Source organism: Triturus cristatus, chromosome 6 (genome assembly GCF_964204655.1).
Source record: "Triturus cristatus chromosome 6, aTriCri1.1, whole genome shotgun sequence".
NCBI lineage: Eukaryota > Metazoa > Chordata > Amphibia > Caudata > Salamandridae > Triturus > Triturus cristatus.
The window spans coordinates 1,089,271,570-1,089,289,740 of record NC_140589.1 but is presented as its reverse complement, the minus strand read 5'-3'; the positions used below and the strand labels follow the sequence as shown (position 1 = coordinate 1,089,289,740).

General features: G+C 49.6%; 1 protein-coding gene across 3 annotated transcripts in view; it reads right to left on the bottom strand.

Annotated features, from left to right (window-relative positions):
- Positions 1-18,171, bottom strand: part of LYST (lysosomal trafficking regulator) — a 3,752,809-nt gene that overhangs the window by 3,220,820 nt on the left and 513,818 nt on the right. For all 3 annotated transcript variants that reach the window (XM_085611970.1, XM_085611971.1, XM_085611972.1), the window contains exon 5: positions 13,096-14,089. In XM_085611970.1, coding sequence (XP_085468096.1) covers positions 13,096-14,089 — 994 coding nt within the window. The remainder of the gene's footprint in view (positions 1-13,095; positions 14,090-18,171) is intronic.

The following is an 18,171-nucleotide window of genomic DNA, read 5'->3' as shown; positions in this document are numbered from 1 at the left end:
GATTGGGGTCCAATATGGTTGGGTGCGGTCACAGCTCCACAAAAGATGCTCTAGGGTGCCCACCTCCCCGCAACCTCTCCAGCACAGAGCGCTGAGATGGGGGTCAAACTGGTGAAGGCGCTCTGGTGTGTAGTACCAATAGGTGGCCACTTTGGTGAGTGTCTCAGTGAGGCCTGCATGGTATGCTGAGTGTCGAGCCCTATAATAGATGCCGTCCCATTCTTTGCGGGATAGTGTCCTACCTAACTCCCGCTCCCAGCGTGTCTGTCCTGCGTTGTATGTGAGTGCAGAAGTTGTTAATAAAGGTTTATAGAGATCAGAAATGAGCTTTTTATCAGAGGATCGGGTAATCAGCCATTTCTCATATGGGGTTAAGAGACGCTGAGCGCCAGGTTTAACCTGCGGCTGAAGGGCCCAATGCCTAAGCTGTAAATAGGGCAGTCGCTCCGTTTCTGGGATGCCGTAATGTGTTTTGAGTTGTGGGAAGGAGATGAATCCCTCTAGGTCAAACAGGTGTCCAAGGGATCGACACGGGGTGGGGCGCCAGTTCGTGAAAGCCTTAGGGTCCACGCCTGGGTGGAAGTCCGGGTTATTGAACAGCGGTGTTAGAGGGGAAGGGAATGACGTCAGCTCGTGGGTGGTAGCGGTGCAGTCCCAGGCCTCCATGGTCATGCTCGTGATGTAAGACGGATAAAGATTGGGTGGCCTATGCATCTTACGGAGAAAGGGAATACCTTGCAGGGGCCTGGCCGCTACCGCCTGGTCTTGGATCAGCCAGTGCTTTTCGGAGTCCAGACGGTTCCATTCCACCAAGTAGCGGAGCTGCGGAGCGTAGAAATAGAGCTGTAGGTCAAGGGATCCCCACTCCTCCCCGCTCCGGGGGCAGCATCGCGATTGCGTTCTTAAATCGCGGCTTGCGACCTTGCCATATAAATCGTGCCAGGTCCGACTGGGTTTGTTGAATCCAGCCAGCAAGAGGGCGTAGGGGGAGGGTCTGAAAGAGGTAGAGGATCTGGGGGAGTATTGTCATTTTGGTAGCTGCTATTCAGCCCAGCCAGGAGAGGGGGTGGCATTTCCATTGGCCCAATTCTTTGCGGATGTGGGTGCGGAGCCTGTCGTAGTTGGCTGTGACAGTGGCCTGTATGGTGGAACCTAATTGCACCCCTAGGTATGGGATCGTGGTGGAGGACCACTGAATAGGGTGTTCTTCCTGTATGTGGGCTAACGTGGTTGGGGAGAGAGAGAAATATTAAGAGCAGTCGATTTGTCCATGCTGATTTTGAAACCAGAGGCTTGTGCAAAACAGTGTAGTTCGACAAAAAGAGCCCGTAGTGCCTGGGCCGGACTACTGAGAGAGAGAGAGAGAGCAGGATGTGGTCCGCATATAAACTAATCGTGTGTACATCTCCACCAAATTAGATCCCGGTGATGAGGGGGTGGTGTCGGACTCTCAGTGCCAGTGGCCCCATGTAGAGTGCAAAAAGGAGGGGAGTTAGGGGACATCACTGCCGAGTACCTCTACCGATGGGGAATCGGAATGATGTCTGACCATTAACTCGGATTGTGGCTTTGGGGGAGCAATAGCAATTAAGGATGTGGGTGCGCAGTTTCTCTCCAAGACTGAAGCGCTGCAGGACTTGTTCGAGATAGGGCCAGTGCACCCTATCGAAGGCTTTCTCCGCGTCGATGGCCAGTAGCATGTATTCCCCATCTGTGCGAGACACCTTCTCAATGAGGTGCAGTACTCTCTTTGTGTTGTCACTTGTTTGCCTTCGTGGTATGAAGCCTGCTTGGTCTGGTTCCACTAACTGGGGCATGTAGGGCGCTAGCCGGGTTGCAAGGATGCTCGTATAAAGTTTAATATCTATGTTTAGGAGGGAGATTGGTCTGTATGAGCTACAGAGAGTTTTGTCCTTCCCGGGCTTCGGGATGAATACAATCGATGCTTCTAGCATTTCCTCAGGGATCGCTCCTTGTTGTGTGAAGGTGTTGAACAAGTCCCGCAACAGAGGGGCAACCTGGTTGCAAAAGGTTTTATAGAAGGCCACTGAATAGCCATCTGGCCCAGGCGATTTACCGAGCCGGAGCATCGCCGCAATCACCTCCTCCGTCCCTATATCTCTAAGTGGGCGGCCTGTGCCGGATTAAGAGTGGGTATTGGTGCAGCCTCCAAGTAAATCGGAGCTCGAAAGGCTTCCGCAATGGCCACATCGCCCTCAATGTCGTCAGTGGCGTGTTCCAGATAGTTGAACAGCTCTGCGTTTGGTTGGGTTATTGAGGCCTCGTACATCGAGTGTTAAAATCTTGAGTGGTTTATTTGTCATCTAGTGTTTGAGAGAGGTGGAGGCCATGTCTTGTGCAACAGGAGCGTTCCAGGTGTGCAGCGCAAGGAGAGTATCAAGGCGCGCTAGCAGGTGATCCGTGGACGAGGGGAACAAACCGGAAAAAGGGGAAAAAAAAAAAAACATTGAAAAAAAAAACCACCCCAAACTGAGAACAGTTCGGACAAATTCAATGAGCAAAAATAGTCCGCCGTCCTGGGACGACTGGTCAGTCAACAAGTTGGGGTCCATCGTGGAATCAAGAGGAGGGTGCAATCCCCCCGCCGCCCCCCCCCATATCCAGCAAATAGGCAAACAGAGGGTTCAGCGCTGTAAGGGTGATCATTTGGCGGTGGAGTCTTTTCCAGCCAGGACCTCCGTGGCTGCGGTCAGGGCTGCTTGTCGACCTCTAGCAATTTCGGAGTTGTGCGATCGCCGGTGACATCGCAGTCTGCCTTGGCGCTGCCATCCTGATGGGGACGTCTCAGGTCCTGAGGTAGTGCTACGGTCGTCATCGTCTTCACTCGGTGTCGCAAGGCCCAATATGTGGCATGCTTCCGCTAAGGAGCGGAGTTGGTGGAGATTTCCATTATGGCGAAAGATAAGGCGAAAAGGATGTACCCAAGAACACGATATCCCTTGCTGGCGAAGGTGCTCAGTCACCGGGCGGAACTGCCGGCGTCGTTGCAAGGTGATCAGGGCTAGTCCTGGAACAGCAGAGGAGAGTGGCCCTGAAACAAGATAGGGTGGAGGGTTCTTGCTTTAGCGAGGATGGCTTCCTTGATCTAGAAGTCCTGGACGCACACCAGGATGTCCACCGGTGGAGCGTTGGGGGCGCATGGTGGCCCCACTCTATGCACCCTGTCCAAAACAATGTCTGCGTCCTGTGATTCCCCCAGGATGTGACGGAAGAGGCCCTGTGTAAATGTGAATAGATTACGGGTGTCTTCTGAGGACTTTACTCCACGGATCCTGATGTTGTGTCTTTGGGACTGATTTTCTAGGTCTTCCATGTGAGTTTGAATGTCCACGTTCTGGTCCTGAAGTCGGATGACCTCTTGCTGGAGTAGGGTTATTTCAGATGTTGTAGCGTCGCTTTTCTCCGAGAGTGGCCACTCGTTCTCCCACACTATCCATGTCCCTGCGGATCTCTCTGACTTCCGTGGCGAATTCCGTCTTCACCGATTGTATGTCCTCCCTAAGAGTGAGGAACAGTGACTCCAGGAAGGTTTTTTATGATGGGTTCACCTCCGGTGGCCGGGGAGGGCTTCGAGGTTCCAGCTTCGGGAGTCGCAGTGGCCATGTTTGGTATGGATTGTGAGCGGCCAAAGATTTCTAAGGGGTTCTGCTTTATTGTTCCAGGTTTTGGACATACTGTCCAGCCTCCATCTGGTATGTGCCGTGTTGAGCCGACGATCAAACAAGCTACCCCCAGAGAAAGGCCCAGTGGGTTAGGGGAACCTGGCGCGTTGTCGGGCTTGCGAGTATTCTCTGCGGCCTCCCCTGGCCCTCCTCTCTGCAGCAAGCTGAATACCCCAATTATGGGGAGAGCTGACCTATGTCCAAAGCTGTGCGTGTGCCCGGGAGCTCCCGGCGTTGGGTAGTGAGCTGGCGATCAGCCCCTCATGCAAGGAATGGAAGGAGGGACGCCCGCGAAACCGGCAGATGCCTCGATGGAAAGCTGTGGCACCGACGATCCTGCATGCCCCCTGCTCCGTCTCTTTTGGGCATTACAGTACGTCCATGGCCGTGGTTCAAGACGGCTTCTCCATGGGGGCGGATTCCCTTCAGGCCACGAGCTGCCGTATTCTATACTGCCATCCGTGTATGTACTCCCGCTTTTGTGTCTGCTAGAGGGGGATTCGCATCAGCTCGTGTCGTATTCCTCTGCGCCCCCTCTTCCTCACCGCCCCAAGAAGCCAAGGCCTTGCCGCTTCCCGCTCTTGGAGGAGAGCCTCACCCCGGGCGTCTGCAGGCCAGAGTCCCAGCCGGATCCCGCGGAGGTGAGGCCACGTCGTCATGTCTTGAGGCACCCCAGATATCTTCACAGCCCCTCAGGTCCACGCAGGGCAGGGGCGGCTGTTGGTGCGGGTGTGCTAGGGGGATCCCAGGAATTGCCCCCTCTCCGCCCTCGGGCCGCCCAAGCCGGGCCCAGGAGTCCACGTGGCTATGCCCCACTATCGCTTAACAGTGATGCTGAGGTCGCTCACCGTGTGTCCTGCAGGCAATCCCGGGTCATCACACTTCCGTTTTCAATCCTCAAAGGCCCCCGGGGGCTCCCCCTCGGCGGTGTCGCAGGCTGTGTGTTCCGATGAATGGCCTCCCAGAGGGCAGTGCGGGGCCTCCAGGCCTGCCCGCTCGAGCACCCCCGAGGCCGCGGGGCTCGAGTAGATCGCCACCTGGGCTTGCGTGTAGTCTGTGGGCCTGACTGAACTCCGGGCCGGGGATCTCTGCGGCCAAAGTTACTGGCAAGACCCGAAGTCCACTCTCTGCCTGTCGTTCGTGCTCAGCGGGGGCCCCACGATTCACTCCTGTGGCGTCATGAGGCGCTAAGGGCAGCGTTGGAGCAAATCCCTCCCGCAGCGCAGGCTGCCGGAAGACCTCCCCTGGTGGCATCAGACGCAGCCCTCCCGGTGGGTCGCCCGATGAACGGCGGTCCCAGCACCGGGAGGATTAGCAGGTCGGGAAGCCGGTAATGAGGGAGCCGGGAGACAGGGAGCTGGCCTCGGTGGTTAAGTCCGCCAACCACCTCGTTGGTGAGGCCGCCCCGTCGAGGGACGGCTGGTGCTGTCTCTCGCCAGTGACTCGCGGCAGCTGTTTCAGTCGGGGTTTCGGGCACGAACCGGGTCCAGTGCCCACTGCAGGACACAACGGGGTCACCTCAGGCTATTCGGGCCCCAAGGGAGCAGTGCTGTGCTGGTACGGGCGGGCGACGGGCAGGAGCCAAGAACAGTGTGTCCTACCTCGCCGCCATCTTGGCCACGCCCCTTCATAAACTCTGTTTAAAAACTTAAAATGAACAATACAGTGGCGGCCGTTTAGGGATAGCTTACGAGTGACCTCGCAACAATAAGACCAGGTGTCGTCTGTGATGGGAGGTCCTATATCAGAATGCCACGCTTGCCTAACATTGCTAAGGGGGACGCCCTCTCGCTTTGAGCAAGAGTATATAGTTTGGAGATGATTTTACACCGGGACTTAGCGCTTAATAAAACTGTCAAAGGGGGAATAAACAAAGGTTCCTGCAAATCATCCCCTAACACTGCCCTGAAAGCATGCAGAGTAAGAAAAATGTGAAACTTGGTGAGGGCTGTGTGTACGCCGTCTGTGCCTGCCAAATCCTCCCAAGTGCCTATTCGTCCATGACGAAATAGATCGCACATTTGATGTATACTTAATTTGTGAAGGGAATCCAGGGTACCCCTATCGGAGCTAAGTGCAAACCACTGGCACCAATCGATATGCATACGGGGTGAATATAGCTGCGCCCCATCATATAATCTCAAAAGCGCATCCCACGCGTGAACTACGGAATTAATTGAGTCTAAAACACCACTCCGTCTAATAGGGGCCCGTATTAAGAGACGAGGCAATGAGTAGGGGGCAGCGACAACCTTTACGATGTGAAGATTAGGCAATTCTTGAGGACCATGCACCCAGCTATAGGCATGAGAGGCCTGCGCAGCTCTAAAACACAATTCGAAATTCAGGGCATTAAGTCCGCCGGCGGCAAACGGAAGCATGAGCGTGTCAAGGCGACCCGAGGGGACTTCGCGGTCCACGCCAGTTTGATCATCAGGGACAGCAGTTTGCGAAACAATTGCGGCGTGACCACGATTGGTATTTTCAGGAACAAAAAAAAGTAGGTGAGGTAGAACAACCATTTTCATTAAAGATACTCTGCCAGCCAAAGACAATGGGAGTCGTATCCATCTGTCTATGTCATCCCCTATCTTCCCTATTAGTGTACCATAATTGGCCCTAAGTACCACTTTAGCATCAGAGTGAACCTGAATGCCTAGGTATCGCACCCGTAGTAGTCCACTGGAGTGGAACTCAAACGGAAACTGCACTGTGGTGGGCGTCAACGGGAACAAAATGGATTTGTCCCAATTGATCCTTAGGCCGGATAACCCCCCAAAACGTAGAACCTCCCTGATCACAGGGGACAGGTGAGTCTCCGGGTCCCTTATGTATAAAAGTGTGTTGTCTGCATATGCAGAGACAATGAGGTTATAATGGGGGAAGCGAAGCCCTCTGCGACTGGTATTCACGCAGAGCCCGCAACAGCGGCTCTACAGCTATCGCATAGAGCAGCGGGGACAGCGGGCAGCCTTGCCATGTGCCACGGCAGACAGAAAAGTGGGCGGAAACCACATCTCCCGTGCGAACCCGAGCCTCTGGGGAGTTGTATAACACAGACACCATTTGCAGAAATTCCGCACCGACCCCAACACGACGCAACACCGCATATATGAATTTCCATTGGATGGAATCAGAAGCCTTTTCGGCGTCGAGGAAAAGCGCGGCGGCCTTGACCTCCTGGCGAACATGCTGCAGCGCTCCAAAGACCGTGCAGAGATTTTGTGTGAGCATGCGGCTCGGAATGAACCCAGCTTGTTCAGGGCCAATTAGTTGTGAGAGGAGCGGAGATAGACAATTAGCAAGGACCCTCGCATACAGCTTAGTGTCCACATTGGTCGGGGAGAGTGGACGGTAGGAGGGACATCTGCGAGGGTCCTTGTTGGGCTTCAAAAGAGTAATAATTAATGCCTTGCGCATAGATGGGGGCATAATGCCAGACGCAGCCATGTCATGGAACAACGTTACGATATTTGGAATGAGGAGCTCGCCGAAGGCTTTATAAAAGGAGACTGTGAGGCCGTCAAGCCCAAGTGCACTGCCCTCGCGCATCGAATCCAGAGCAAGACGAATCTCCGCTACTTCAATGGGCCTCATCAAAAACTTCCTGTGCCAATTTTGGAGCCAGGGAGGCTGTATATATTCCAAGTAATTAGTGATGTCGTCATCACTTGGGGCAAGCTTGGAGCTGTATAGCTTCTGGTAATTAGATAGGAATTGCGTATTAATGTCAGTGGGTTGTGTCAGGGTCGACCCATTGTCACCCTCCATCTCGATAACATCATGCGTGTCTAGTTGCTGACGGGCCATAGCCGCCAGGCCGATCAGTCTCGCCATAAGCCCTAGCGTAAGCATATCTGCCCATGTGCTTGACCTCGCTGTCCGCTGCATCATGGAATTCAGCCAACGTGCTCTTAAGCAGGTCTCGCAACTCAGGGTCATCAGAGTGAAGCAGACGTAACTCTATATCAGAAAGCAGAGTCTCCAGAAGTGCAATCCGATCACGAATAGCACAGAGTACACCCGCATGTTTACTAATAGCAATACCCCTAATGAAAACCTTAAATGCTTCCCACACTGTCAAAGGAATCGACCAACCCAACATTTGTTTTGAAGAACCCAGAAATAGCCTCATGCAGCTCGGAGTGGAAAACAGAGTCCAGCAATGAATAGGGCGGGAATCGCCAGAAGAACGGGGGTGGAGTACGGGGAGGGACCACAATCGTAACCATAATCGGGGAGTGATCAGAGAAAGAGCGAGCTAAGACTGCACAATTCAGCACCTTAGGCAATAAGGATTGCGAGAAAGACCAGTAATAAATATGTGTGTGGGTATCATACTGTGCTGAGTAATGTGTGTACCCCCCACTGGCCGCAGAGCGAGAACGCCAGACATCTGCCAATTGAAGCTGCAGAGCAATATCTTGAACCGCCCTCACCGATGCAGAGAGGGGGCGGCCAGGGCCTCTGGAGCGATCCAGTCGTATCCCTTATACAATTAATGTCCCCCCGTCCAGAAAATCGGCAAAGCATAATGTTTTTTAATTAAATCAAAACGGGAATGATAAAACCCTGGGTTGTCATAATTAGGGCCGTAGGAGTTGACTACAAGGAACTCCCACTGTGGGCTGTGACAGTGGGAAATGACAAACCTACCCGCAGCATCTGTGAATAAAGGCGCCAATTTGAAACCAGCTTTAGGGTTAAGCCAAGTTAAAACACCCCTGGCATGGGAGGTAAAACAAGCAGCATGTGAGACCCCAGCCAACTGTTTGCTAGTAAGGAGCGCAGCGCCCAGAGGCAGGTGCGTCTCCTGAAGCAGCGCCACATCAATCTCCTTGCGCTTTAAATAAGCCATAATCTTCCTCACCTTACGCTGGTCATTGAGACCTCGAACATTCCACGACACAAAGGTCAGACTAGCAGATGATTGGGACCTAGTTCGCCGTTCACTCATATTGAACACAGCCACCAGCAAGAAGAGTTTCAACCTTCACCACAGCAAGTTCGATATTGACCATAAAGACACCATTAGCGCACGTGCTCCATACAGCAGGGGGAAAAGAAAGGATATACATACCAGCCACATACAAAATAAAACAAATTGCGATCTGAACATCACAAAACGAAAAAAAAGGAGAAACAATCCACAAACACTGACCACCCCCCACCCACGCCTTGCAAACCCCAACTCTGCAAAGGCAAGCTGCAACCCACCCCATCAACACAATAAAACAACCCAAAGAAGAAGCATACCCACCCGCCACCCCTTGAGATCCCAAACCCTTTGAAAACAGATCAGCGGTTAACGCAGTGGGGCGGATGTTGCCCGGCCAGACAAACTGAGCCAGCCCATTATTCAAACACCGCTTGCAAGTATCAAACCTAACATGACCTCAAGGAGGCAATCGGAAAGAAATAGCGAATAACCAGAGCAACCTTGCCCAGGAGGGCCCAGATCAACAGTAAGAAAGCAAGTCATGGTGAGGTAGTGTGGCACCCCGGCCACTCCCATCGGAAAGCAATAAAGGCAAAAAGAGACCGCGCTCCACAAGGGGGAAAGAATTCTATGCAGCAATAGAGCATGACTAAGAGCACCATACGCGTAGCAAGGCCAACAGCGGACCAGCAGGGAACAAATTAACATATGGCCACAGCATTAACAGTAAGAAAAGGAGGCATATATCGCACACAAATAAAACACCACAAGTCTCTCAGTCATTATCATCCAGGGACCCAGTAGTGGCAGTCTGTGAGGAAGAGGCTTGTGGACTGTTGGAACGTTTGTTAACTTTCTCCCAATCGCGGAAGGCCTTTTGCAGGGATTGCAGGTCGGAGTAAATCCTAGGCTTCCCATCAAAGAGGACCTTCAGGCGTGCTGGATATAGCATGGCATATTCAATGTGGTGGTCCCACAGTTTGCGTTTCAGTGTGGTGAACTGTCGCTGCGCCTCCTGCACTTTTAAGGTGAAGTCAGGGAACAGGGAAATGTCCGATCCCTCATATCGCAAGGATCCCAGTTCACGTGCTTTGCGTAATGCAGCGTCCCTGTCCCGGTAATTTAAAAGTTTAGCAATGATGGGCCCGGGTAGGGGCACCAGGTTGGGGCCGTGGCCCGAGGGAGAAATGCGCCATCTAAACGACGAATAGGTGAGAAAAAGTGTTGGCGCCCAGAAGAGAGGTCAGCAGGCGTTCTTCAAACTGCTCCATGTTCCCCATCGCTGTGATCTCCGCCAGGCCAGTAATGCGCAGATTGCATCGGTGCGACCGGGCCTCCAACTCCTCTGTCTTGTAGGGTCGCAAGAGCGCGCTCCATCCGCTTTTGCTCATCCCCCGCATCAGTCTGGGTCTCCTCCACCACAGTGATGCGGCGCTCCGCCATATCTAGGCGTTCAGCAAGTCCATAAGGAATGCGTATATCTATCCAGAAAACAGCTGGCATTAACTGACTGGAGGGCTAGACTGGCCAAGATCATCATATGCTTCCCACATGCCTCAATCCATGTTGAATCGGTCTGGCATAGTCATGAAGAATTAATTAGGGGTTCACTATACTAGTGATAGTCTGAACCACCATACTTTCTGGTATAGAGTGTTGCTTCAAGAGGTCAGGGTCACCTTGAGCCAGCCTGAAGCATCTGGCAGCCTGTTTGTTCACTGGTGAATATAAACAAGGCTTATATCAGGTGCCTATAAAGTTGTCAATCCAGGTTATACTGACTGGGGAAGTTTGTCCACGTACCAAAAGTTCTGTCAGTATGTTAGTTTTGAGATCCCTAGTTGCCAGTTGTAAATCCAATACCACGGCAAAGCTAAAGGCGGCACTCACTTCCTTTGAAGGTCCGGCAGAAAACGCAACCTAGTGTCTGGGAAGCGTCCAACCCACTGGAATCTTGTAAGTCCATGAATAAATTGTCATTATCATAGTGTCGGGAAAATAATTTCCCTCATCTTCACTGTCATCTTCCAAGGCTGGTTGACTCTTATCAGAGTCCAAATCTAGAAGATTTTGAGTACTGGGGTGAGGCTCAAAGGCATGGTTCTGTGAGTCAGTACAACTTTGGGACACTACCTCTGTCAGGGCCACGATTAATTTGGCTCAGCATCGAATAGGACAATAGGAAATTGAATCGTTATTTGGTCCCGTTGCCAAACGAACCGGCATAGACTTCAGTAAAGGACTGAAAGTCTGCTCTGGCGTAGAAGGGGAACCAGAGGCAGGCTCACAGTGTGCCAAGGGCAGATCCACTGGCAGTAACCCACCTGGAGGCCTTGTGGATCCATGAGGCCTGAAGGTGTACCAGAGAGAGCCAAAGAGTGCCCAAATTTGAAATATAGACTGTATAAAAGCCTCAATCCATTGTGATTTCACCGACAGACCGAGAACCCCAGGGGTGCAACAGGATCAGTTGCGGGCTCAGATCCTCAGCAGGAGAACAGAAGAGAGACAACAAGGCTCCCTGTTATCCATGTGTCGTCTCTGATTGAAAGTGGCGGAAGACTAGGACGAATCCTGCTTGCCCTTTCTGTGCTGTGCTTCGACTTACCAGGAGACTTGGACCGCAAAGAGGAACTGTCACAGGAACAGACTAGCGGGGAACAGGTCTGCACCCTAGACTTTAAGCTAGACTTTTAAGGCTCGTTCCAGTGTTTGGCAACATACAGCTTGGCTTCGTGTTCGCAGATGGCCTTTGGATTCATACGGGGCAAGTTCCTCGCAGGATTTTGTTGAGTGCCGAACCCAAAAGCCAGAGGCACGCTTTGTGGGGATCTGTCACGGATATTCTCAATAAGGCTTCAATTCTGTAGTTTTAGGAGGGAGCATAATTCCCTTGCACAGTGTAAAAACTATTTTGTAAGAAAAACTTGTCATCTGACCAGGGAAAAGTTAGGACGAGTGCCAAATTCATGTAGGAAGGCCCAAAAAGAAAGGAACTGGCGCTGATGCACAGTGATGGAGCTTATATGCAGCTCTATTGCCGCTTACGTGGTGGAACAGAGTCTATTAGGAGCTGCAAGGTTACACTTACTGCTGGAGAGAGCAATGCCGTTTAAATCTTCTGGACCAAGACAGGCAACTCCAGATATTCTACAGGTGAGTAATCTGTGGTTAGAAGTATCCTTTAGAAGGTAAGCTTTGAGATTGCATTTAACAAAATACCTATCTAAAGTCTGTAATTCAATGGTATAATGATGTACTGTTAAAGATCTACTGGTTTTAACAAATGCTTTTCACAATAAAGAAGCTAGGTCTGCTGCTTTTGTTGTAACGTTTCATAAGCCGATCAGACCCATCACATCGGATTCAACTTTTCCCAGTGCACCAATAAGACCTACAGCTTGCTATCACAACCAACTCAGGCCTACTGTTTTAAGCACAAGCTTTCCCACAATTCAAACATCAGGCACACAATTAAAGTTTCAAAAGGTATACAAAATGACAGTTGGCTAAGCAAAATATTCTCTACTAAGATTGCCGAACAAGGATTCTCAAAGAGCAATTCTCATATACCCACAGTTTGACACACCAAAACCGTTGCCTACTACTGTAATTTGAGATTCCATGTAACATCCTTCTCTACAGGCTTTAATACACAGACTAATAACAATCCACCCTGAAATGCACTTACGTTGGCATACGCTTTTCACAAACATTCTAGGCCTACTGCCTTTATCCTAATATTTCATAATGAACAGATCAGGCCAATAGCCATGAACAATGGCTTACCCCTGTAACCAACACAGCCCTGCTGTATTGAGTATAAGCTTTGACACAAGCCAAAAAGTGCAATACAAGCCCTCTATTCAGTAGAAGCACACATCTTCATCCCATTTCAGTCCTGTACTCAGGGGATCCCACATGTGGGTGTAATCTAAGACCCGCTCTCAGTAGTACTCTGAAAGCTCTTATTGACACATAGGTCTACAACAGCTGCGTTGTCAAGCCAGCCCTAAAATGAGTCCTTTAAAATTGTTTTGGCGAGAGCTTCAGACTATGTACATGAGTGATACCTCCCCTTCTGTATGAGCCATCAGGTTTGCGTTTAGCTCTATGCTACCACTATGCAAAGGTTGTAATGACTAGAACATATTTAGGCTAAGTGGAACATTTAAACCTGCAAGGACGTTTGATGTCTGCGTTTCACCCAATGTTTACTTAATTAGCTTAGCTCATATGTGTTCATCCAGGGCTTCAAGACAGAAACGGTTCGTATGCTCAGCAATGTTTAATTAAAGATATGCATGTATTTTTACTATGTCTCACCAAGAAAGACCTTGCTATTAGTTCGCAATTAATGACTGTGGACTATCTAGGATTGATTTATGTTCCGCTTACTTTACACATAAAGCGGTTAAAATAAATAGCATTTAAAAAAAATAATAATAATATATATATATATATATATAGTACCTGAAGAGACCGGTCTGCAGCCATCCTTTGTTGATTTGTATTTGCACTGTGAAGACCAATTGCCAATAGACTTTCTAATAATCTTATGCTTTGAAGTGAGCCATCAGCCTCCATTTTCAAAGTTCTATCATTTTTTTGCGGTTCCCATTCATCCATTGAAAAGTGTTCCACAGCTGATAAATGGCTCGAAGAGGCGCTGAATTGATCCAGTTCCGATTTTGCTGTGGTTTGGTCTGAACCACGGAGTCCGTTAAATTTGAACAAATCTTCATTTCCTAAGTAAGAAGTGCTAGTATTCAAAACAGATTCACTGCAAGACTTTTCATGTAGCCTTTTCTTTTCAATAACCAAAGGAGGACGTTTTTCACTGTGGTTTTCTCTAGATGAGGCTAATTGCTCTATAATCATGAAAATTAACCGGTGGCATATGTCAAACCCACCAAGCCTATGAAACTGTTTCTGGAACACTGCACTTAGCAAATACATCCTTTGGCACACAGCCCAAATGTCTACAGCTCTTCGAATTTGTTCTTGGGATGGTAACATTAGACTTTCCAGAGACAAATGGGGCATTTTATTACTCAAATGATCACTAGCTGTGCTATCGTAGCCTGAAGTATCTTCTGAATCATGAGCAGAGTCTCGGTCAAAATCATTTTCTTTGCTAAAACATAAAAAGGCCACACAAAGAAATATGTTTATTACATGCACTTGCACTTCTTGGCTTGTATGTTTTTTTTTCTTTGCATAATCTTCTTTCAGACTGGCATAAAAATTGATTAGACTTTGAGTTTCAGAAGATGTTTTCTGGTTGTCAGCAGTGAGGTTTAACAAAGATTCATGTTCAGTGTCTTCGTTCTGTTCTGCACATTCTCCCAGGCACAATATCAGAGACTCAAATACTATGAGCGAATGATATCTAAAGGAATCTAAATAATTCAACTCAGTCATTTGATTTACTCCGTTGTAGTTTAAAAACAGGTCTCGTATAACCCTTTAGAAAAAGATAGAAAACAATTAGTAAACTTGATGGAAAGAACCCAGAAAGGTCAAACAAAACTAACAGAATATACACAACTTAGAATCATAATCACAGTAAACAAAAAAAATAAAAAACAACAGTTCAGGGAAAATCATTTGTTCCCAACATCCTAAAGTGTTTATCAGAAAATATTTTTATTAGTATTTAAGTCCGAAAGATTTGATAGGACTGCTTGAAACTATCTTGTTCCTACTTACTGGGGATACATCTACCAAGAGGACCGCATATATGCAAATCAGTTCGACTGCACTCTAAAAACAGCCGTGAAGCAAGGTGCGCTAAGATATCCCCTAACTACATGAAATAGCAAGCATAATTATTTGTGACTAACTATTCAGGCTTCACAAGTGAAATGATGTTTGAGCACCAAGGTACAACTTTGCAAGAAGACGTCATCTGGCTACATTTTACCATTATGCAAGTTAGAATTAAAATTCAATGATGCATGCCCAGGCGCAGAAGCCATCTTGGTTAGGATTCTTCTTAAAGCATAAGAAAAAAAATCATGGTCACCACTCATGCGCACGCACGCATGGGCTGTTGTTGTGGAATGGTTTCAATCCACTGAGGATGGCTGCGTGCAGATAGAGTAGTCGGTGGCGCTTAGAGACCAAGAGGGCAGGGAAGAAAGCAGGTGCTGGGAGGCCCCAATTTTTAGGTTTCGTCTACCAGGCAGCTCCAGCTATTTGTCTGCTAAAAGAGATTTTCCACCTACAGTGGGCTTAAAGACCGTTCATTGATAACCATTGGTTGGCATTGCCACTCATTTGCTGCCTTTTTAGGTCTCGCCTAGCTATTGCGTTTACGCAATCGCTAGGCGAGACTCTAGTAAGAGGGGCATTTCAAGGTGCTCCCAAAAGTGGATTGCATGGCGAGCACGCGCACAATCACGTGCATCGTGCCGCCATGCAATCTGTTTCGGAAGCGCTTCAGCCCACTGGCGCGTGCACGTGTAGCCACAGCATCAAACTTCAAAGGGTCCGCTCCCCCGCCTGGAATGCGCTTCCCCGCCCCCGCCACAGCATGCAGAGAGATTGTTTCCTCATGGCGCCTCTCACAACTGTCCCTCCCCCACCACAGGGCTAGTTATTTGTGTCTCAGCTTTTCAGTCCCGTGTATGTTCCTCCCAAAGAGCATAGTCTCTGTGACAGGATTGCATCGCTGCTTCCACAGGTTGCTTTTCAAGCCCTACTTTTATCTTTTGTGTGAACCTCTACATTACAGTGTGCTGTATTTTTGAGCCACCTCACTCCTGTACGTCTCTTCCACTGTACTCAGTATTGCTCTCAGTTCCCAGACTGTTTCTGTCTCTCCATTGCTTTCCTGACCCATGCACTCCATGTTGCTTCCTCTAGCCTCCCCCGTTGCTTTCTCATCCCTTCCAGAATTTCCCCCTGTTTTTGCATCCTGTCCTGTATTTCTCGGGCATTCCTCTTCACTCTCCTCGTGTTTCTGCACTGTTCGGCCCACCCTCTCCCTTGTTGCTTCCACTCCTCCCACCATCGTGGTTGCTTTGCTTTTCACCCTCCCCATGATGCTTCGCTGTTCTCCCAACTCCCCCTTGTTGCTTCTGCTCCCCCCCCAACTACCTGCTTTAAAAAGATACTTTAGCGTGATTTTGTTTTATTTTTAGTTACTGATCTAACGTGTATCCGTAATTAAAATGCATGGCATTTTGTAAGGGTGTGCATGCGTGGTGTGCGTTACACCAGCAAAATGTTACCTGTTGCTGCTTAAAATGCTTTTTTTTTTTTTTAAAGTATAAATATTAGCCCCACTGCACAGCATTGCAGATCATGTGCAGCATTGCTAAAAACCATTGTCAAAGCCAGTAGGTCACAAAGAAGAGACCTATTGGCCCTGCCAATGCTTGTATTCCACGTTGGCAGCCACTTACACGGAGCAAGGAGTCAGGGTGGGAGCGAGGGGCCTGCCAGGCACACTGGGAGGATGTGGCGCGCACAACAGTTTGTGTACAGGCTCTCTCTTGGGCTGGTGGACGTGGAGAGTGCATGTGTTTACAGAACTGATTCGCTCACGGGAGACACCCCCATGGAACTGACTCACCCTGTGGCACCCAGCATACACGCATTGGCAGATGAGGGTGCCAAGGTCCAGTAAGCGCTTCTAGGTGGCACTTGTTGCTGGGCTGTCCCCTTCAACCTACAGTGCCAGTAAACGTTAACAGCAGCTATTTACCAGCCCTTTTAATAAATCACTAATGCCGTGGCACTGCTGGATCTAAGGGCAGAGTATTTCTGCACTAGTGCGAGACCCAATAAGAAAGTGCCTTAGGTCATGGTTGCCATCTCTACCTTAAAGTGGCAGTTGCTCTTTTTTACTATGCCTGGCAACTGCGAGTTCTGCTACACTTTGAACCCAGTTTGGCCCTTGGGGGCCCTTTTGTAGTTTTTCCTCGGCATACGGCGACCTTTACTTTAGTCTCCCATTATTCCTGTGACCTAGAAGATTTGCTGATTCCTCAGAGCACTTTTCTTTACCTTTTGACCTCTGGAATATTTACTCTTTCATTTTACATGCGTTAGTTCAGTTGTTTTAATTGAAACAAACAAAAACTACAATTCCCAGAGTGCACCGATTTGTCAAAAGAAATACTAAGAGGGCCAGCGTAGTGTCCTGGAGTCGGTGTATACTCATCTAGCAGCCTGTCGCAAAGTGCGCCACACGGGGGTTTCCTGAAGTATTGGTATTTTATTACTAGATTGGACCGGGATCACAGCCAGATGTTCATAAGGTACGGGTAAAACAAAAAAAAGGAAGCAAAAGGACTGTCTCCTATGGGCTCCTTTCCGGGGATAAGTTCTCCACCAAATCGCTCTTCTCTTGAGGCCTTTACTCTCCAGGCGTAGGTCAGGGCAGCCGGGCCAACATAGGAGGATTTATGGCATATGCAAAGAAAGAAACAAAAAGCACTTTTTAGGGCTATGGCTTTCCGTGGTCCTTTCCAGCGGGGAAGGGTGTGAGGGACGTAACACCAGACTCTCTCGTAGGGGATTGTGAGGAGGGGATCTACCACCAAGGGTGCGCCGGTGTTGTTTTATGTTTATGGCTTTGTCAATCGCCCAACACTCATTCACTCTAGCGGTGCCCCCGGCCTCACAGAACCACCGCCCGTCTCCCGGTTCCCTCGCAAACGCTGACGCACCTGATCAAGCCACGTCCCTCCAGGGGCGCGGCTGGGCGGGTCGCAGGAACGTTGGCCTCCAGGCTCTCCGTCAGCAGGGACCGTGGACGTCTTCGGGAACTCCGGCTCACTGTCTTTCTTCGACTCGGCTCTCACGGCGTCTTCCTCGTTCCGGGTTTCTCCCTCGTCAGGATAGGCTGCCAGTTCTTTATTCGCTGGTGACGTTGTGTGACTCCGCCCCCAGCCGCTCGCCGTGGAAGCTTCCGTGTCTGTTTTAAAGGGCCATGTACATGAGGCAGTATAGGGTGAGGATCCGGCCAGGGCAGGCTCCCAATCCGGCGGCTGAAAAGGGAAAGAAGGGGCGGCTTCTTCATGAAGGCTCGGGGCTGGGCTTGTGCCGTCCGGTCCCCGACACAGCCCTAAAAGGACGTGGAGCTAATTCGCTTACCGTGATGTGAGCCTCTTAACTGATGTAATAACTGGGCGGTAAGTAACTGACTGTGGCAAAGTGGCCCTGGCTCACAGATGTACTAACAAGCATTTGCAATGCAATAGGTCTCGCATTTACGCGAGTTTGAGCTATTGACATTGCAAATAACAATGCCTTTTAATTTTGTTTTCATTTTAAAAACATAAATAAAAGGCATTGTCATTCATAATGCTAATAGCTTAAACTCGTGTAACTGCGAGACCTATTGCATTGCAAATTGTTGTTATTAATTGGCTTGTGTGAGCTTTCCTTCATCTTCTTGCATTTGTCTCTTCCCAGAACTGTGGTATTATTACTTGTGTACCCTCACTCAGCAAGGCTTTGATCTGGGCACAGTTAAAGGGTAACTTTCGGCTCGAGGCTTTTTTATGTTTGCCAGATCAGCCTTCATTATTTAAG